Source organism: Erpetoichthys calabaricus, chromosome 6 (assembly GCF_900747795.2).
Source record: "Erpetoichthys calabaricus chromosome 6, fErpCal1.3, whole genome shotgun sequence".
Taxonomy (NCBI): domain Eukaryota; kingdom Metazoa; phylum Chordata; class Cladistia; order Polypteriformes; family Polypteridae; genus Erpetoichthys; species Erpetoichthys calabaricus.
This window is the reverse complement of record NC_041399.2, coordinates 55,983,312-56,000,767: the sequence shown is the minus strand read 5'-3', so window position 1 is coordinate 56,000,767 and position 17,456 is coordinate 55,983,312. Positions and strand designations below refer to the sequence as shown.

The 17,456-nt window shown below is 36.4% G+C and overlaps 1 protein-coding gene across 4 annotated transcripts in view; it reads right to left on the bottom strand.

The window, feature by feature from the left end:
• Window positions 1–17,456, bottom strand: part of sulf1 (sulfatase 1) — a 163,433-nt gene that overhangs the window by 29,064 nt on the left and 116,913 nt on the right. For 3 of the 4 annotated variants that reach the window (XM_051928722.1, XM_051928721.1, XM_028803605.2), the window contains 5 exons: window positions 16,745–16,895; window positions 14,641–14,816; window positions 14,237–14,365; window positions 13,325–13,381; window positions 6,380–6,521 (listed from right to left, as the gene is read on the bottom strand). In XM_051928722.1, the coding sequence (XP_051784682.1) occupies window positions 6,380–6,521; window positions 13,325–13,381; window positions 14,237–14,365; window positions 14,641–14,816; window positions 16,745–16,895 (655 nt within the window). Of the gene's footprint in view, window positions 1–6,379; window positions 6,522–13,265; window positions 13,382–14,236; window positions 14,366–14,640; window positions 14,817–16,744; window positions 16,896–17,456 lie in introns of those variants that run through there. The other variant, XR_007935236.1, reaches the window with a different exon arrangement.

Below are 17,456 nucleotides of genomic sequence, written 5' to 3'. Positions count from 1 at the left end.
AGGGTGCAGACCTATAAATACCTGGGAGTGCAGCTGATGATAAATTGGACTAGAGTGCCAATACTAATGCTCTGTGCAAGACTATACTTCCTTAGAAGGCTGGCGTCCTTCAACATCTGCAATAAGAAGCTGCAGATGTTCTATCAGATGGTTGTGGCGAGCACCCTCTGGTGTGCTGGGGAGGCAGCATAAAGAAGAGGGACGCCTCACGCCTGGACAAACTGGTGAGGAAGACAGGCTCTATTGTAGGCACATAGCTGGACAGTTTGACATCTGTGGAAGAGCGACAGGCGCTGAGCAGGCTCCTGTCAATCAGGGAGAATCCACCGCATCCACTGAACAGTATTACCTCCAGACAGAGGAGCAGCTTCAGCGACAGACTGCTGTCACTGTCCTGCTCCACTGACAGACTGAGGAGATCGTTCCTACCCCACACTATGCGACTCTTCAATTCCACCCGCGGGGGTAAATATTAATATTATACAAAGTTATTGTCTGTCTGTTATACCTGCATTGTTATCACTCTTTAATTTAATATTGTTTTTTTATCAGTATGCTGCTGGAGTATGTGAATTTCCCCTTGGGATTAATAAAGTATCTATCTACAGTAATCCCTCACCTATCGCGGGGGTTACGTTCCAGAGCCCCCCGCGATAGGTGAAAATCCGCGAAGTAGCGACCTATATTTATTTTATTATTTATACATATTTTAGGGCTTTATAAACCCTTCCCACACTCTTATAAACCTTTCTCACTCTCTTGTTCACCTTTCCCACACTCTTATAAACACTTCCTATGCTCTTAAACACTTTCTACATTCTTAAACACTGCAGACCAACACTGCACACAGCGATCAAACGTCGAAGTGTCTGCACTTGCTTTGTGAAGGGGGGCAGCTGAACTCACGCTGAGCAGAAATGGACTTTGTGCTGCTTCTGACAAAATGCCTGCTTGTCGCTCTGCGCTTTCGTAAAGAGGAGGAGGAGTGGGGGGGGGGGGTGTGAGGGCTGAACGCACGTTCGCTCAAACCCCCCTCCCCGGAATACGCAGTACGCTTCTGACACTTTGCATTGTCAAGGGGGTGGGGAGCTGAATGAATGCTAAGGACAAGTGGACTTTGTGCTGGCTTTGTGCTGCTTGTCGCTCTGCGTGTCAATAATTTAAAAGCCTGTACATCACCAATTTTCCTGTCTCACTGTCTTGTCTTGCGTGAAGTTAAAATGTTTTATAATAGTGAGATGTTACTCATATCCTTAGCCCGACATCCACATATCATATGTGTTAACAAAGTGTGTTTTATAAGTTTACATGTGTTTAAAGCATGTGGGATGGGTATTTTAAGGCTTAAACTATAAAAATGTTTATTTATATGGTCTTTCTATATCGCGGATTTTCTCCTGTTGCTGATGGGTCTGAAACATAACTTCCGCAATAGGCGGGCAATCACTTGTATTTAAAAACCCGCGAAGTCGTGAATCCACGAAAAGTGAACCACGAAGTAGCGAGGGATTACTGTATCTATCTATCTATCTATCTATCTATCTATCTATCTATCTATCTATCTATCTATCTATCTATCTATCTATCTATCTATCTATCTATCTATCTATCTATCTATCTATCTATCTATCTATCTATCTAATCCAAAAGGCTGTAGGTTCAATCCCAGAAAGTGACTGCCTTAATAACTCTTAACATTTTGAAAGAGACCAGGCCATCAATTCCAACACTTCTGGAGTCAAGATCAAGAACCCCAGAATGTTGCTTACAGCTGCACTCTTTGGTAGACGTAACTCATACAGCACTGTATCTGTAAGCCTCTACAGGAAAAAATAACTTTTCAACATTTTAATTTTTAAACCTTGCTCATAACAAGCTTTTGAAGATCTGTTTTAAAGTAGCAGCTAGCTTCCACTCTACTACTACTACTACTTGACTGATTCTCCCCACAATACCATGTAACGCAGCATCCATTTAACTTCTTCTGTACATTCTCTATTGATGTCCCCTAGCACCCCCACACTGCTTTAAGGTTTTAATAAAGCCAGCAATGACCAGCTAATTGGTATTACACAGCAATCATCACACCCACCTTTAACCACTCTGTCCTTTCACTCACTGCCTTCTATTACCACCACAATGTGCTCATTTCCAATTCACACAACTCTTACTTGCTGCTGCTTTTCACCAGTCACATGTTTTATAGTAGAGTGAGAGATTAATCAGTTCTTCAGCCATACCTCACTACTCTTTGACTTTCAATCTGATTGTTTTTCTGGTTTTTGTCCCTGGTTTTGATGGCATCCCAGCTTTATAATGACAGATTTTTACAACAGGTAGCACCAAAAAACTGGATGCAGCCCAATTCCAATAATTGACTATGAGGAGTTTCTACAGCCTTTCCATTTCTGTATTTGTTTTTCATCTCTGGGTGATATGTTGCTCAGGTTTATCAGAGACCTAAACTTGGCCCTCGGTGTGCGTGCAACCCTGCGACACATTGCTACCCTGTGCAAAGATGATTCCTGCCTTGTGAGCGAGACTCCAGCTTACCACACCATAAGACAGACATAAGGATAAAACCTGAAGAAATAAATGGCTGCATGTCATGCTGTGCTTGGTTAAGCACATCTTTAGTGTAAGACAAACAATTACGTACATGGGAAAAAATATGTTGATTTCAAATGTTATTAATACACATCTGCAATGGCAAAATTCTGAAGTCTTCTTAGCCCCTGACCCATTCATTCACAATCCACTACTAGTAGTGAGAGATGAGGTGGCAACAACTAGAGTAATAGTCATAAGACATCTTTGTTCCAAATAACAGACTGAAGTCCCATGTTTAACTTTACTGAAATGAATACACAGCCTTTTTGGACCGAGTCTGTTAATCAAACCATCTTCACAACCTGAGGTTAAAAAGGTTACGTATTATTTAAAAGTCTAATGAGGAAACATCATACCAAGAAACTAAGATCACTCTTAGTTATGTCCATATAACATTAGTATTATAGATTTAACTTTTTAAAGAGAATAAGGATTTATAACAGGGGCATTTAATGGAAGGCCAAGTGCTAAAATCTGTAATGATATAAATCAATCAATGAAATCCTGTCTGTCATTTCTCTGCAAAACATCCATCCATCAATTTCCTAACACCATTATCCTACTTGGGAAACATCCCTTTTAAATAGCTTTCAATCCATCATTCTGTTTGTTATTTAAATTGCTGAGTGCTAACAAATGTTCTTTTTGTAAAGTTGAAAGACAAACACATTCCTTTACAAGGTGTAGCAGGGTGCCCCTAATGTCCCTCTGAATCCTACAAAATAACAGAACAGAAATAATCGTTCTTTAGGAAAAACATGCAAGGCATTTACTGCTAGCATGGAGACCAACTTATAAAAAATATTTTTGTTGAAGAAAACAAAAGTAAATATCAAGTAAGCATGCTGGTGCAGTTATTTTTGCTACCTTACAGTTCAGCTCTCATTCAGGACTTTGGTTTTCTCCCACGTCGCAAAAACGTGTGTTAAGTTGACTGAAACATCTAAGTTGTCTCAGTGATAATAACAGTAGGTGTGTGTGCATGTGCCTTATGATGAACTGGCATGCTACACCACACAAGAAATGCTGCTACCAGAACAGGTTCTGGCCCTCCAATTGCAGTTGCTATAACATACAAAGCTATAAAATAAGAGTTTCATACAGTTTACAGTTGCAAGAAAATGTGAAATCTTTGAAATTACTTAGATTTCCACATACTGTATAGTATATACTGTATATAAGGTCTTATCTTCAATGAAAACACAACAATAGATAAACATCATCTGCTAAAACTAATAACAAACAAACAATTGCACTTTTAGTCAACACTAAACACACTGTTTAAACAATCTCAATCTAGACTGGGAAAACTTGGATATTCTAAGCAATGAAATGATATTGGAGGTGTGGGCTGGAGTTGACATGTCCATAAAAAAGACACAGTGTTTGATTGCTGATAGACTCTGCTCTTCTCAAGAAAGATGTGTTCCTATGAACCAGACCATCAAAATAAACTTTAGAGGGCTTTCAGAAGGAGAATTGTATGGTTGCATAAAGTTGGAAGATACTACAAAAACACTTCTAAAGGCTCGAGTGTCCATCAATCTACAGTAAGACCAATTGTTTACAAATGGAGGAAATTCAGTAATCTCCATGAGAGTTTGTATCCCGCAAGGATCACAGAAAGAATACAGTATTCAGTGCTGAAGTAAGTGAAAAAGAACCCCAGGGTAACAGCAAAGGAGCTTCTGAAATCTCAAACTTAAGTTTCTGTTCATGCATCCACTATAAGAAAATCCCTAAAGAAGAATGGTGTTCAAAGAAAGGACACCACAGAGAAAAAAAAAACTGCCTTAAGAAAGAAACAGTGGTACATGTCTCATAGCTGCACACCAGATGTTCTACTGCATGTCTAGGACAATGTTCTGTGGATGAATGAGACAATAGTTGAATTCTCAGTAGAAACGTGCAACAGTATGTTTGCATAAAATAAAAAAAAACATTGCACACCAACAATAAAATCTCATCTGAACTCTGAAGCAGGAAGGAGGGGCCATCATGCTTTGGGGCTACTTTGTTGTCTCAGAGCCTATGTAGCATGATAGCATAGAGGGAACAATGACTTTGAAATTTTATAAAGAAATTATACAGGTGAATATTAGGATAGCAGTCCTTCACCTGAAACTTAACAGAAGTTGGCCAATGCAGCAAGACAATGACCCAGAACACTGTAGTAAAATAACAACAGAATGACTTAAAACAGAAAAAAATGTGCTCTAGAATGGCCGAATCAGACTTCAGACCTCAACCTGAAAGAGATGCTGTGGCATGACCAGAAGAGAGCTAATGACACAAAGATTGCCATAAATATTCATGAACTGAAACATTTGTCTAAGAGGAAAATGTCTACATTTCTCTTAACCTGATCAGCAAGTCAGATCAGCAGCTACAGTAATGTTTTGGTTGAGCTTCTTGCAATAAAGGAGGTTCATATATGGGTAGTCATTGACTTTCAAATATGTTAAATTTCAACGGACCAGTTGTAAGTCGATCTGGACATAAGATGAACCTGTATATATATTCAAACCTCACTGTATGTATAGTATTGTATAATAAATCCCTTAAGTCATATTGTTTGCCTTATATCCTTTTTTATCATCATTCTTAGGACATTTTGTATATTTTCCATCTTTTCTTGTAAATTATTTTTTATTTTATTATTTTGTTTTGTTATTACTGTTGCTCACATGGGTGCTAAACCTTTAACAGCTTCATGAGTCCTTTCTTTATCTGTGTTATGTTACGTTATCAGTGTAAGCCTTTCCCAGTGTTCACTGTGTTAACTGTGAGAGGAGGAATTGCACTGGCAGAGTTTGAGTCTCATATGCTTTCTGTTTTAACATTTAAGCTTATTAATAATAAACATTAACAGATAAGGGAGTTCACTGTGGTTTTATTATCCCTTTGTGGCGGTTCGCACAAAGTTAACCAGATTCAAAGCCAGAGCGCTGCAGTACAGTGCGTGCAGTTAACTCCAATTACAATGGGATAACTTAAAAGTCACATGCGATCACATTCACTTTCTTTCCTCCCCTCATACTGCTTGATCACCTTCATTTTTGCGCCAAGATCAATTACCTTTAATTATAAGACAAATGTAACCAAATGTAATCGAAATTGTTGCAAGTATATACTGAGATCGAAATGAATGAGTCACAGCATACAGAGCTGGCATGGCTAAGACTGTTGTTTGCCTGTGAGACATGGTAGCGGTTGTAAGTCAACGACTACCTGTACTAAAGTGCACACCTTTACAACCAACATCCAAAATTTATTGACTATAACTGAGAAAGGAGATGAAGTATGGAAACATTAAAAAGACTTGTGCCCCACTGTTGCCGGAATAGGATATCCTTGTCCTCCTCTAATTTGGATTGAACAAGGTCAATAAAAAAAAATAAATGGAACCTAACCTGAATAGTTAATAAAGTTCAGGATTAGTAAATAAGTGAACAGCCTACTATACATAGACTTAAAACTATCTTAAAGAACAGTCCACTAGGTCACCATCAAATATGATCAGGGCACTTGTCACTAGATACTTGTACAAACATCCACTGCAGCTTCTCTGCATTTTCATTCTATGTCAAGCTCCATTCCTACACAATTTTCATTTAGTCTACAAGTTCAGGAAGCATACGAATAGACAATTGCTATCAGTGAGCACTAAACTTTCAGAAGCAGATGAGACTGATTATGGTCCTGGCTCAGTTTGGGTTCAGCTGGATTCACCAGGCCATCAAAATATTACCTTCATCATAAAACTCACCTGTCCAGGCTGCTCACAGGTAGTCTGGTATTTAGGTTGTTGACACAGCTCTTTCACTCTTTCATATTTGGGAAGATGGTTTGGAGATTGCGGCATGCTATTCGTATTGCTCCTGGTCTCCTCCTTCTTGCGCAGGAACTTGCTAAGATACAACACAAAGCACATTTAGATCTTGACATCTAGTCTAGGAATGTCTCTGACCATCATGTCACTTATCTGTAAAATTAGGCAAAGTCATTTAGAAGAAATAACGGGACTACATGCTGAGCTGGTCTGTGTGAAAAGAGCTCATTGTAGCAGAAGTTTGAAATTAAACTCTGCCACCTTAAAGACAGCATGCATTGGTTTGTATGTATGTATGTATGTATGTATGTATGTATATGAATACTAGAGGTGATGTCTTTTTCACTTATGCTTGTATAATAAAATTGTTGTCTAAAGTTGTCTAAAATTATTACCAAAAAGAAATAATTAACATCTAATATTTTATTTTGACAAGACTACCTTTCTTCTGCTAGCAACTCTGCTTAACTATTAACTTGATCTTTATTGAGTTTAAATATATTGTTAAAATAAGTTTAATACAACTCAATTAAAAATTAAGATGCATTAAATCATGATAAACATTTAACAACCCAGGCTACCCAGTTCAGAGACTTTTGTGGTCAAAAAATAATTAAAAAAAAAACAAAAAAACAAAACAGTTATGTACTGTCTATTAAAACATAAAAAAAAAACCAGAATGCAAGCAATGGCCCTACAGAGTTAATTTAGCATGGCATTAACAAATTCATAAGGAAAATTATATTTTTCCTCTAGTGTTAAATAACTTTCTCATTGAGTTATCGACTTAGGATTCCTCTAGTTGGACAAAATAAACTGACACATGTGCAGTACAGTATAGAAGATCACAGTAGATTTAGCACAGTATTCTCCAAACAATGCCATTAAACGATTAGAACTACAGTGATACCTTGAGATATGAGTGCCCCAATGTACGAGTTTTTTGAGATACGAGCCGTCACTAGGTCGATTTTTTGTCTTGAGTTATGAGCCAAAATTCGAAATACGAGCCATCAAAGAGCTTGTCCCCACACATTCCGAGGAACTGACGACAGAGGAGTTGACGGAACTACATACGCAGCAACATACGGAGGTTCTGCAGGAGATCTGTATCGCGGAAGAGGTTATCTCTTAAAGTGAGATAAAGGAAGTGTTTGCAATGTGGGAAAAAGTTTCAAACTTTAAAGAAAAGAAACACCCTGAAAAAATTACAGCTGATCATACAGTGGCGCTATTTAATGACACTTGCCTAACGCCTGACTTTATTGAAAAGAAACTGAATGTGCAGCCGTGCTATTTAACGACACTTGCCTAACGCCTGACTTTACTGAAAAGAAACTGAACTTGCAGCCGCGCTATTTAATGTCACTTGCCTAATGCCTGACTTTATTGAAAAGAAACTGAACGTGCAGCCACGCTATTTAATGACACTTGCCTAACGGCTGACTTTATTGAAAAGAAATTGAACTTGCAGCGGCGCTATTTAATGACACTTGCCTAACGTCTGACTTTACTGAAAAGAAACTAAACGTGCAGCCGCGCTATTTAATGTCACTTGCCTAACGCCTGACTTTATTGAAAAGAAACTGAACTTGCAGCCTCGCTATTTAATGTCACTTGCCTAATGCCTGACTTTATTGAAAAGAAACTGAACGTGCAGCCACGCTATTTAATGACACTTGCCTAACGGCAGACTTTACTGAAAAGAAACTGAACGTGCAGCCGCGCTATTTAATGTCACTTGCCTAACGCTTGACTTTATTGAAAAGAAACTGAACGTGCAGCCGCGCTATTTAATGACATTTGCCTAACGCCTGACTTTATTGAAAAGAAACTGAACTTGCAGCCGCGCTATTTAATGTCACTTGCCTAATGCCTGACTTTATTGAAAAGAAACTGAACATGCAGCCGTGCTATTTAATGACGCTTGCCTAACGCCTGACTTTATTGAAAAGAAACTGAACGTGCAGCCTCGCTATTTAATGACACTTGCCTAACTCATTTCAGAAACATTCTAAAGGGAAGGACTAAACAAAGCTCCTTGGACAGGTTTCTACTGAAACGCCCTGTGAATGAAAGTAATGAAAGCGTGGCAAAAAAGAAAAAAACTAGTGAAAAAGAAAATTAAGTTAAGAAAAAGTGAAGTGAAAGAAAAAAACATTACAATACGCTAATCAGCTTTGCCAACGTCTGTTTATTTCTTTAGATTCTCTTTTACGTATTAGGTTTTGTTTGTATACAATATTTGTTCATTATAAATACATTTTTCTTATGTTGAAAACATTTAACAAAAAATTGGGGTGTATTTTTGGGGGCTGGCACGAATTAATCTCATTTCAATTAATTTCAATGGGGAAAATTAATGAGATATAAGCATTTTGACTTACGAGCTCGGTCACGGAACGAATTAAACTTGTATCTCAAGGTATCACTGTATTTGAATCCTACACATTCTGACAAATTGGTGTATGTTTTCTCCAAAAATGATCTTAACAGGGAAAACTCCCAAAACCTACCTGATATATGACGACGCTGTTTACAATTAGGATCCTAATAAATTTAAGATAAATTTAATCTTGAAAGATGTATACTATGTACACACTTCAACTTACATTTCACCACGCTTGCATAGAGTGAAGAAGAATGAACATTTGAAATATTACTCACTTGTCTGAGAAACCTGTTACAAAGTCCCTTTAAGATTACTTACTAAAATCACCTGGAGTGTGCACCATAAAATTAGTTGATAAAATTTGGAGTAACTAACAATATTTTCAGCATCTGCAACTAAAATAGTCTAATATTTTATTGATGAAACATTAGAGAAATTAGGCTAACTCCTTTTGACAATGGTTCTAATTTCTCCATAAGAAAGAGTGTTGATGGAAGTTGATATTTGACATGTAGCTGATGAAAACACATCATCCATAAATTTGTCTCTAAAGGTTGTGATAGACGGCCAGGAACCCTGCCCCACCAGGATGCCTGGAGGAAGGAGGAACCGGGAGAGCGGCACTTCTTTTCCCTGGGTACCTGGCCGGTCCTTGATCCCTAGGGAACAGCACTTCCGGGACACCAGGAAGTGCTGACAGACCAGAGATTGTTTATGCCCGGAGTGCTTCCGGGTGCAAGGGCAGCACTTCTGCCACACTGGGGAGTGCTGCCAGAAGTTCATCGCTAGGCACCTGGAGCACATCCGGGACGGGATAAAAGGGGCCGCCTCACTTCAATTAGTGAGACAGAGTCAGGTGGAAGAAGGACGGAGCTTGCAAGACAGGAGTGGAGGTGGCCAGAAGAACCAAGGACTGTGGAAATGTGTAAATATTGTATATTAGGTGGAACCTCGGTTCACGACCATAATTCATTCCAAAACTCTGGTCGTAAACTGATTTGGTTGTGAACCGAAGCAATTTCCCCCATAGGATTGTATGTAAATACAATTAATCCGTTCCAGACGGTACAAACTGTATGTGAATATATATATATATATATATATTTTTTAAAAGATTTTTAAGCACAAATATAGTTAATTACACCATAGAATGCACATCGTAATAGTAAACTAAATGTAAAAACATTGAATAACACTGAGAAAACCTTGAACAACAGAGAAAACTAGCATTGCAAGAGTTCGTGCTATAGCCTTACAACCCGATCGCTGTATAAACACTTTTTTTTTTTAATGAGTTTTTAGCACAGGGGAAAAAACGTAACATTTGAACAAATCTGAACTTTATTTAAAAACCAACCACAAGCAACCAAGAAAGTAACACTGCAGCAGTTCGCGCTATAGCCTTACAACCCGATCGCTGTATAAACACTTTTTTTTAATGAGTTTTAAGCACAGGGGGAAAAAAAGGAACATTTGAACAAATCGGAACTTTATATAAAAAAAAAAACCACAAACAACCAAGAAAGTAACATTACAGCAGTTTGCGCTAATAGCCTTACAACCCGATCGCAGGGAAAAAAAAAATGAACATTTGAAAAATCCGTAACTTAATAAACAACCAAGAAAAGTAACATTGCAACAATTCACGCTATGAACCGAAAAATGAACATTTGAAAAATCCGGAATACAAAAACTAACCATAAACCACCAAGAAAACTAACCTTGCATGAGTCGAGTTCTGGCATGAAGTGAGGAGGAACTGGGTGGAGAGGAGGTTACAGGGCTTAGAAGCCATGGTTAACTGCAAAAGCACACGAAATACTGTAGAGCACAAAGAGTTCACAGGTAAAGCACACACGTCTGACTGAGAACAATGAACAGGGAGAGGCTGAACACGTGCTTAAATACAGTAATCGGTGCGTACGAACCGGAAGGGAAATGAAATAGAGCACAAAGAGTTCACAGCGAAAGAACGCACGCACGTGCAAGCGCGCACGTCTGACTGAGAGCAATGCAACACGTGCGGAAATCAATGGCTTGCACAAACCGAAAGGAAAACTGGCTTGTTCGTATACCAAGTGTGTGGTCGTGAACCGAGGCAAAAGTTTGGCGAACTTTTTGGTCGTAAACCGATTTGTATGTGTATCGAGACGTTCGTGAACCGAGGTTCCACTGTAGTATTGTAAATAAACGTGTGTGTTGTGGACAATGCGTTGTTGTGTCTGTCTGTGGCCGGGCTAGCTTCTTACAAGGTCTAGATAGTCAAAGACTTCCATTCAGATAGGATCATTCCACATATGACAACAGTTTAAAGCACAGCTTAAAAGTGGTGAAAGTAAGCAAGTGTCACTTTCAGATGTGAAGAGAAGACATTAAGCTGTAGGTTCCACAGGTTGAGTGGCAATAAGAAAGCTATTGCTAAATTTGTACAATAAGAAAAAGAGGCTTGCCTTGGCTAGGAACCTCTGCCAGTCTCACTATACTCTGAAATTAAAGCATAAAACAAATAAACAATTAGAGATAATGGATAGTGCACAACTGTTAAGCTGTACTTGAAGCTGTTGTCCTGTGAGGTACCTATCAGGCAAGCTGTTGACTGTCAGAAACTTGTTTTCTGATTCTGTTATAGTTTGGGTTTGTCAGACCTGTTCCTGTCAGAGTTTCCTCCTTTATCCACATTCCTTTCTATGGTGTAAGAAGCTGTACTCACTGCTTTCTGTTACAGCTTCTCTATTGGAAAGACCTACACTTTTAAGAAATGTAATGATTGTTGGTTTTGCTTTGTTAATTGCCTTTTTCTCACTATCAAGATATAATATATATATAATATATAATATACAGTGCAATATTATCCAAATAATACTTCAGAGGGCACAGCAATGCAGTTTGCTCCAGCACTGCTTTTATACTGACAGAGGGTTGCAGTAATCAACAAAATTTGGGACACCTTAGGAATTGTTTACATCAACTTTTAAGGTTTAATTAACTTCCAGTGCTGCAGAAAAGCTGTACACATTTAAGCCATTATTTGTATATCTCTGAAATTTTGATTTTTTTTGTTGTTGGTAACCTAAACATTTTTTAACCTATGGCAGTTTACTGTTTATATTTGTATCATTTCTATAAAAGCTTGAAAAATGAGGTGTTCTAAAACTTATGGCCAATAGTGAATATATATATGGATCCTCAAAGAAAAATTAGAACTTAGGAATGATTTTCATTTTAAATATATCAAATTCTTCCAGTTAAATATTGATGAATACATGATGAGTAATATATTGTTTTAATCTTTTAATTATATTGCAGAAAATTAATCTGAATATAAAAATTTTCTTGAAACTATTAACTTTTAGTTATTAAATGTATTCAGAGACAAGAAATGAAAAGTGCTATAAAAAGCAAAAGAGTTGACTGGGCAATGTTAATCCATGACAAAGAATATTTTATGGTTAGAATAGGGAATTATTTTTTGTTAAATTCACTTCCATTTGACTTCATACATCTTTGATTGTTTCTAATGTCTAATAGCCATTGGGTTTCAACCGAAATTCCAAAAAGCACTGGTGAAAGTGGACAGCCCTTTCTGCTTGCACATCTGAATATGAAATGGTCAAAATTTCTGTTATTTATATGAGTGAGGGATTTTTTTTTTTCCAAAAAAAAGAAAGTGAATTGATTCAAGTATATATTATGGGTCCAAGCCCACATTTGAATAGTACAGGTAAAGAGATATTTTCATTCCACTCTATGAAAAGCCTTCTCTATATCTAGAAATACCAAGACCTAATGAAGTTCACATACTACAGGCATATGTACTACATCAACCAAATTCAGTGCTTATATGGTATGCAAAATGATTTTGGTTTCATATAGCTTCCTATAAAACATAATATAGTTCCCTACTTGGTAAGATATTATCTCAGTAGTTAAGGAGAGGACTGGTTTGTGAACTAAAATTTCTGTTCCTTGGGTCTTCTTGTGACAGAATTAAAACTATAGTCAGTCTAATCTCTTTTTTTACGAAAACTTATCCTTACAATTGGAATTGGACTCCTGCTCTTCTGAATTCATTTAGGCTTTTAACATTACAACACAAAACAATTTAGTGAACAATCAATGTTATGTAATTTTGGTTCTGAAATATGAGAACAAAAAATATTATAGTTTAATTGGCTTGAAGAGACAGACAGTTAATTAAAGTTCAGTTCAGCTTCTACTATAAAATACAATATAATTAAAATACACGTATTATCTCAAAATGCAAGGAATTTCCCAAGAAAGACAGATGGGATTTCCAAAATGTGTACAGGTTTGTACACTTTCAAAAATATGGCACATACTTATAATTGGAATTGAAAAGGACCACAGAGTACTTTACTTTTTCATTATACATGTTAGCAGTTTTATGATTTCGCATTTTGCATTAATCACCTGTGGTGCCTGAAGAAAACATTCAGCATAAAATGGATAATACTGTGTATAAAGTTTACCCTCTCTCCACAAGAAAGGTGTCTCGCCATACTTTTTGCTTCCGGCTGAACCCGAATCTGAAAGAGAAAATGATGTAAAAAACCAAAGCTGCATTCTTTGTGGCATGTAGTGCTTACACAGACTGGTATTTGTGGCACAGTTTAATTGACTGGTATAACTATGATTTTTTCATAGCACTAAATAAAAGAAACAAACTCAAACAAGCTTCTTTGTCTCAAATGACAAGGTACTATTTGATCTGCTCATTCCAGTGGTTAAATGTAACAAAAATACCCATACTAAGCCAAATTTAGTCAGATATAGTGGGAAATTGGAGCCCATCCTGGCAGCATTATGGTACAAAGTAGGAATAAGTCCAGGAAAGGACGGTCACTATAAATCAGGTCTCATGTACACCAGGCAAAAGTTACAACTCCTTTAATTAGACTTCACTCCATTTGCCAGCAATATTGTAATTAATTATGTCTGGATCTGAGACAAAGGGGTCTAATTTACGACAACCTGGTTCAATTTTTGTCCAGAACTACGAAAGAATGGTAATTATTCAAACTGCAATTCAACTTTTTTTCTTTTTCTTTTTTTATACGTTCAGCCTATACTGGGAGAAATGACATCTAGAAAGAATTAATCCTGAATGAGTAACTTGTCCATTGTCAAGCACAGGCAAACATACACATACTGTCATACCATGCTAGTTTAAAGATGTCAGTTTACATTTCATTTACATCTTTTGAATTCTGGAAGAAACCAAAGTACCCAGGGAAAACCCATACAGGCATGGAGAGCATGTGTGAACCGCACATGGACAATAACCAGAAGCTAGGAGCTGAGTCACTAATTGATGTGCCAATCCAAGAAATACAAAGCCTTAAGTATTTTTTATATTTTTTACAAGACATGCAATAACCAACCTGTTTCCTGTTTTATCCATCTCTAGAAGTTTTAGAATTGACTTGCCATCCATGTCAGGGGGAGTATCTAGTCCTGCGATGTCCAGAATAGTTGGTGCAAGATCGATATTCAGAACCACAGATGGATTGCTAAGAGGCAAATTCAAAATTAAGGGTTTATTATGTTTTTAAATACAAATATAGAAATTATAAATGATCACTGTTAAATTATCATTTAAAAATGAAGCTATTTAAATAACTTATTCATATTGTTTTATTAAACATTTTGTTCTTTTAACTTGATATATCATGCAGACTATTAATAGTTGTTTATAATGGATACCAAAGTGTTACTTGAGTTTTTTTTTTTTTATAAACTTTCACAAAAAGAATACAGTGAGTCGTTTGAAAATGACAGAACTTACACAGATCCTGGCTCAACATTAGGACCCCGGATAAAAAAGGGAACCCTTAGGTCAAAATCATAAGGCATGGATTTTCCTTTCACAAGTCCAAACTGTCCAAGATGGTAGCCATGGTCAGCAGTGTAAATGATATATGTGTTTTCCAGCTCTCCCGTTTCAACAAGCATTTCATAAATCTGAAAAAAGAATCCATTTACTGTGTTTAATATGGGGTTAAAAGTAACATGGTAAAAATTAAATACATTTAGAAAAGCATACTGCAATTGTATTAAACATTTAACATGTACTGTAGCTTTCCACACATCATTACACAAGAGAAATCCAAAATAATTCAGTAAAAATGACTTTGAAAGATAGATAATAGAAAACTCTTTAGACTCATCTGCTTTTCCCTTTGTACATGTCCATTATAAGTGTTAAATTAATATTAAGTAACATTTCTGTGAACTAAAAAAAATACTTTTTTTTAAATTATTAAAGCATTTTAGTTTATGTTGGTGTTTCATAGTTTAAGGGTCTTAACTACTTTGGAAGAAAAAAGGTCTGAGAACACAACAGTGCAGGAGTAAGAAGCAAAATAATAATAGATAATTTAATAATAAAATAAACATAAACAAGTATGTGTTAAGCTAGCGCAATACTACATAAATTGTACTATGATTTTCAGGAAAAATCAAGCGTTCAGGGACTGTGCAAACAAAGGGGCTTTGCTGACCTCTGGATGTAGCATACATGTCTGTTTGACATTTTGTGTTGTTGTATGAGAACAGAGAAGAGGAAAAAAATACACAGGCCTAGATTCTGGCTGAACTCAGTAAGTACTTGTTCAACCAATTGACTGCCAAACCTTTATGACATAATAGTAGATTTAGAACTGTGATATACAGTTGTAAGAGAGCAGTATAATCAGTCAGCCCCTTCCATTCTTAGTTATAGAACTTCACACCTCAGAAGCAACATGATTCAGTAACTGCAGTAAATAAAACTGACATGTCCTGCAGTTAAAGATTTTATCAAGTCTGTAGTGTGATAGCAGCCTTAGCCAGAAACCATTTTGAAGAAAACAAATGAACTCTTATGCCATAATGCACTCATTCATTACATAAACTCCCATATCTGTATACTACACTAAGACTGACAAAATGCAGTCATTTCAATGCAGCACACACCTGATAAAGCTTATTAAGATGTTTGTTAAAATAACAAATTTAACCCTTTCAGATGGCCTATGATAATAGATTTAAACTGATTTTAAACCACAAGAACGGTCATGCTATTTTATAAAATTTATAAAAAGTGCTCCACTTTAGAATACAACTTTATGTGGCGTAACATTAAACTATATACCATGATTGTGAAGAAATAACTTCAGCTTGAATAATACTGAATTTATTCTTTAATTATGAAAAATACATTATATAAGACAGAAGAAGCTTTCAATTTTTTATTTAACTTAGTATTCTTAGACAAAGACAAGCTGTAAGAAGAGCGTGCTTTTACAGCTGTTATATGTTTTTACAATGGTCGGCTAATACGCATGGTAACTTAAGGAAAGAGCGAAAAATGTACGGTACAGTGACATCACTACCACACACTGAACAGGACTGCCCTGGGCTTCAGGATAAATCTTTATGGTTAGCATTTTTTTTTTTAACTAATTTTTGTAGTCCACAATTGATTTGCTGAAAGTCATAGCTTCATGTGTAGAATAGGAAAGACTTGAAATGAGTTTGCTGCAAACCTGTTAAAGTACAAGTTATGACAAAAAAGAAGCATTAAAGTGATTTTACCATATATCCATTTATTTTCTTAACATACTGATGTTGTAATGCAGGCTTTGTGTAAGGCAGGTACAGTACCAAAATTGGACAGGTCGTCCATCAGTCACCAGTTATACAACATGCTCACACACAGTTCTACGTACTCTCACACTAGGATACTTTAAAGTCCCCAGTTAATGCCTGAAGCAAAAACATACATAAGCACAATGTACACATCACAAGCAAACACAGAATGTTGATCAAACTACTTATGTAAAATTTCTGAAAGCTGTACTTATAGTTCAATAAAAGTGGAGAAACAAACTGCCCTGAATCATACTAACCTTTTCAACAGAATCATCTACTGACATCAGTGTCTGCAGTCGTTTACGATTCAGGAAATTGGTGAATTCCATGTGTATTGGCATCATAGGTCCAGTGTACTGCATAATCCAATGCTTGTCCATATTTGGCGCATAGTTGTAACTGGGTGTGCTGGAAAGTAAAATAGATACATCTTAGGCCAAAACATTGTTTTTCTAACCTTATTTTTATATTTTTCAGCATGAAAAATAATCTCTATGTACATACAGTATGTATTCATTTTTCCAATGCAGGTAGTAACTCATCTGTACTATTCAGACACAAATACAGAAATAAACAGACGTTAGGCACCATAAAGAATATAACACTCAATTTATTACCTTTAATGCTCTGAAAATCAGTTGCTGATTTTAGCTTGCTATAACTGTAGAAGTCTTTTCTCAGAGTGAAACCTTTTGTCATATTTTGCTGTATAACTTTGTGGCATTTACTACTGCTGTTTTGTTTGATTTTTTTTGGCTTGTTATTTCATTCATTTATTTATTTTTCTTTTTCAGTTTAGTAAGATGATGGCATCTTTAACAAAGCCTTTCTATATTGGTTGTTAAGGTCTACTGATGAGCACTGAAATAAGGCACAAATGAACCTAGCAGCTTTTAAATTGTACATGCTAAAAATATCCACAGGGAATATGTTAAACATGCAGCATCAAATTAAAATCAGTTTAATCTT